The sequence below is a fragment of the Lathyrus oleraceus genome, chromosome 1 (genome assembly GCF_024323335.1).
Source record: "Lathyrus oleraceus cultivar Zhongwan6 chromosome 1, CAAS_Psat_ZW6_1.0, whole genome shotgun sequence".
NCBI lineage: Eukaryota > Viridiplantae > Streptophyta > Magnoliopsida > Fabales > Fabaceae > Lathyrus > Lathyrus oleraceus.
In genome coordinates, this window is record NC_066579.1 from 450,091,847 (window position 1) to 450,096,554 (window position 4,708).

General features: G+C 29.6%; 1 protein-coding gene across 1 annotated transcript; it reads right to left on the reverse strand.

Annotated features, from left to right (window-relative positions):
* Positions 1-1,174: 1,174 nt before the first annotated feature.
* LOC127115910 (B-box domain protein 30) lies at positions 1,175-1,758 on the reverse strand. Its single transcript, XM_051047326.1, has one exon. The coding sequence runs from the start codon at positions 1,697-1,699 to the stop codon at positions 1,307-1,309; it is 393 nt and encodes a 130-aa protein (XP_050903283.1). The 5' UTR covers positions 1,700-1,758; the 3' UTR covers positions 1,175-1,306.
* Positions 1,759-4,708: the final 2,950 nt, after the last annotated feature.

Genomic DNA, 4,708 nt, shown 5'->3' on the forward strand with positions numbered 1-4,708 from the left:
TCTCTTTATAAATTGTAAATTTAACTCAAATTATGGACGGAGTTATGTCTCTTTTATCTGTATTTTTTAATGAGATTAATTACTATACACTGTCATTCTAAAAAGTTTTACATAATCGATTCATCACCATCACCCGTTTGTATTATTTTATAGATTTTTAAAATAAAAGTCAAATTTATTTCAACATGCAACGGCTATGATCAACTGACGGTGTAAAATCCTTTTACACTGTCAGTGTATTTCAATTAAATCCTTTTTTAATATGATAAATTAAGATTTTAAATCCACATTCTTTTATATTATATTATATATATAATTTATTATGTTTATTGTTTGCTAATATTTTATATTTTTTAAATTTAAAAGATGCAATGTTCGTGAATCCGTCCTAACCCATCTTTATTTTTAGTTGAGAGGATCAAGATTTTAGTTTTTTATCCTCAAATATGTTTGTCTCCGATTTTTTTTACAAACGAGATGGACATGCATCTTTGTCACCTCTAATTCAAATTAAATCTAATCATTTTAATTTATTAAGAACCAAAATGAACCAAATTATTAGTTTGGTATATGGATTCGAAATTTTGAATAATATCAAACACATCGAATTATTATATTTTTTTCAAATTTTTTTAATAATAATTTTAAGTTTGTTTTCTAACATTTTTTTTCAATTTCAAATTCCATTCATCTCATTTGTCATTTAATTTGATTTTAAAATTCTTTATGCAACATGATTCAAGTAAAAAGTTGAATTATTTTAATTTCAATTTAATTCTATTCCACGGTATGTTCGCTGGATTCAACAATTTTTTGAACGGTCCAAAATTTAATTTAACATTTCTTGCTTTATACAATGTACATTCTCAACTTGCTATTTGAATACTAAAATATGCTTATGGAAGGCACGTGGTAATGTCGAATTTAGTTGGACCCACTTCCCTAATCTCAGGTTCAAAACCTCATTTTATTAGTGAATCACATTAATTAATTAAGAGGTTGTTATCCTTTAATCTCAAAATCAAACAAAATCTTTCATAATTTACACAAATCAAGTAAAATCAAAACCATCAATAGTAGTCTCTTTTTCGTCCCTGAAAAAACACAAATCTAAATTACTATGACCTCTTTTTCCTACGAATTAAAGGATGAAAAAAAAATATGAATAAAAATATTTACTACAAAATTATGATTATTATTAATATTATTATTACAACACATAAACTAGAAACTAATTTTGTTACCAACCTATGAATCTAAAACAAAAACCTCAAAACTAGAAGAACAAGATATTTATTTTTTCTAGTTAATAGGTAGTTGCACTGTTTGAAGAACAAGAAGAAACTGGTGGTGGAGGTGTAGATTTCCATGGAACAACTTGATTTTCTTCATCATCATCTTCATCGGTGTCTTCATCGTCATCGTCGTCATCATCATCGTCGCCATCTCGATGATCATTGTTATTGTTGGTAACAGAAACACAGTGGTTACAAAGAGACATGGTTGGAACAAACTTGGGTCCGGTTCCATGCCAAGCAGTTAAAGATTGACAAATATGACATAGAAGAAACCTTTGATGTTTTGTGACTATGAAATTTGCAGTGTGAACCCTAGTATCGCATTCCCAACAAAGACTTGCTTGATCTGATTCACAGAACAACTTTGCTGGACTTTTGCAGAGTTCACATTTTTTCTTCATTTCATAAACCTTAAAAAAATGTTGTGTTTTCTTCTTTTAGACAAAGGATCTCAATTATTATATATAGATAAATTTTGAGGCCAAAATAAAAGAAACAAAAAACATAAATTCATATATAATGTTGTGGGACAACTTGGTACGATTGAAACCATTCCACCTGTTGTTTTTCTGTTTTCATCCATTGGATTTTGTTTTCTCACTCCTACGTGGAGAAAGTTGACCAAGAGAGAGAGGAAAAAAACTAGTTGTTTATGACTTGGAGTCAAACGAGTTGGTTCTATGTTTCTTTCAACTTAAAGATGATCCCCATTTCCATTTTTTTTTGGGTAAATCAAACTATTTCCTATAGCAAGCAAGAATTAATACATAAGCAATGGAAAGGAGGAATAATGATCTTGAAAGTGATTTGATTTCATTGAGTTAAAACCGGTAGAATACAATGACTTTATAATAGTTTATTGGTCAAGTAACAAATTCAATTAACTAACTTAATTAGTTAGGTAGTTGTTAAGCCTCTAATTATAATCACTTAATAATCTATGATACATATCTTTATGGGTTAACACAAAACACCCTTCTATTAATTAATTCATAAATTTAAATATATATTGATCCTAATTGTTCTCTTAAGAATACAAATTTATCTATCTTTTATATCTTTCTCAATCCATCGGCTAGCTGAAACTATGTTGGATAATATAAAACTTCAAGCATTCCATTCATAATTTGCTCTCTTATAAAGTTGAATCGAGTCTTTATGTGTTTGCTCATTTCATGTGAAATTGAATTCTTGGCCAAATTTATGGCTGATCTGTTGTCAATTATAAGTATCTATGCCTTTTGCATTTCACATTACAACTTCACTAGCAATGAATTCATCCAAATTGTTTGACATGAAACAAATGAGTCAACTATTTACTCTGGCTAACATGATGACACACTTGTAATAAGTTGTTTTCTTTGTACACCGAGAAATTGTAACATCATTATACTTATAAACATAGCCCGAGGTAGTTCTTCTATAGATTTTGTTGCCACGCCAATCATAATCTGAGTAACTGATGAATCTCACCTTCATTCACAACAGTTGTAAATAGAAAGCCAAGTTTCATAGTTCCCTTTATGTACCTGAATACTCTCTTTGCAACCACTAGATGTGATTTCTTTGACTCACTCATGAATTTGTCGACTATATTTACTACATAGGTGATGTCAGGCATGTTATTGCATAAATACTTCAAAGATCCTACAATCTGCTTGTACATTATTGCTTCTACCTTATCTTCATATTTGCATTCATCAAGTTATGCATTTAATTCAGATGTTTTTGTGAATGCAATTCAATCAATCATTTCAAACCTATATAATAACTCTTCACATACTTTTGCTAATACATTACCATGTTTTCTTTGACTTTCACAATTACATGCCAAGAAAGTATGAGAGTTTGCCTATGTCAGTCATCTTAAACCCATCCTTCATTTTACTCTTTAAATTTTCAATCTCAGATGAATCACTGTCAATGATGAGTAGAACATCCACATAGACACATATCATCACGGTGCTTGAATTTATGAAAGTTTGCACATGGACAACATACTCAACTTTGCACATTTTGAATTCCAGTTGAATCAAATTTTGGTAACTTCTCTTGTTTTAGAATATATATGAGACTTGCTTCAAACCATACAAGGCTTTATGTAGCTTGTACGACATACGTTCCATGCTTTTTACCTCAAAATATGGTGGTTGAGTGACAAAAACTATTTCTTCCAATGGATCATTTACGAATGTAGACTTTATATCTAAATGGTAAAGGGACCAATTCATGCTACCAGATATTTCCATAACTAGTAACATTGTCTCACGTCTTGCCACAAGGTCAAATACCTCGTTATACTCATTATTGTATCTCTAAAAGAAACTTGGAGTTAATAACCTTATTTTCTATGAAATTAGACCATATGGATTCAACTTTACCTTGAATACCCATTTCATATTAATGGTCTTCTTTATTTTAGATAGAGTTACCAGATCCAAAGTATGATTCATTTCAATTGACTTGAGTTCCTCAATAACAACCTTCTTCCATACCTTACTCTTCACTACCTCATCATGACTAATTGGTTCAACATCAGCTAGTAGAGAAAAATGTACAAGCTCAACTTTATTACTAACTACACTGTTAGATAATAGTTCGCAATCTATAAGTCTACTGGGAACTTGCCTTGTTCCATGAGGCATCACATATGTATGTGTCTATATTGGTTAATCATTTGCAACTTGAGTGTTTGCAACATCAATCTCATCATCTCACCCTTCATTTTGAACATGTTCTTCAAAAACATGATTAATGTCATTACTCTTCTCTAGTGTTTCTTGCCACTTTTATCCATCTAATTCATTGAAAATTACATGTATGCTGATGTGCACCCTTTAATTAACATAATTGTACAACATATAGGCTATTGTGGAATAATATCATATGACTACTATGCTTTCAATTTTATCATATTGATAATGTATTTTCTTGAAACATGTACTTGCAAAAAGAGTACAATAACATAACCCTATGTTTGTAGGATTGTTTGATATGTTTAAGGTATTTTGACAGTATAGAGCTAGTTAGCTCACACAGGGTCATGAAAAGCTATGTATGTGTACTTATGTGGGAAATTCAAGATCCCTCCTCAGTATTGAGGCGCTTCATACTCGACTTTCTTACTGTTAGAACAACAACTAGTATAGAAGATCAAAGAGGAAAAAGAACAATTAACACGATCAATCTTTGTTAGCGCAGTTAAGCCAATGATTCCTATCTCTACGATTATAGAGCAACTATAATTCCTTTGGTTTCTGTCTTAGAAATATATATATATATATATATATATATATATATATATATATATATATATATATATATATATATATATATATATATATATATATATATATATATATATATATATATATATATATGATCAAGATCAAATGACACCAAAATGTCAA

What these genes read in the sequence shown, in the direction of transcription:
- LOC127115910 (XM_051047326.1), bottom strand. Translation starts at nt 1,699, where the DNA reads ATGAAGAAAAAATGTGAACTCTGCAAAAGTCCAGCAAAGTTGTTCTGT.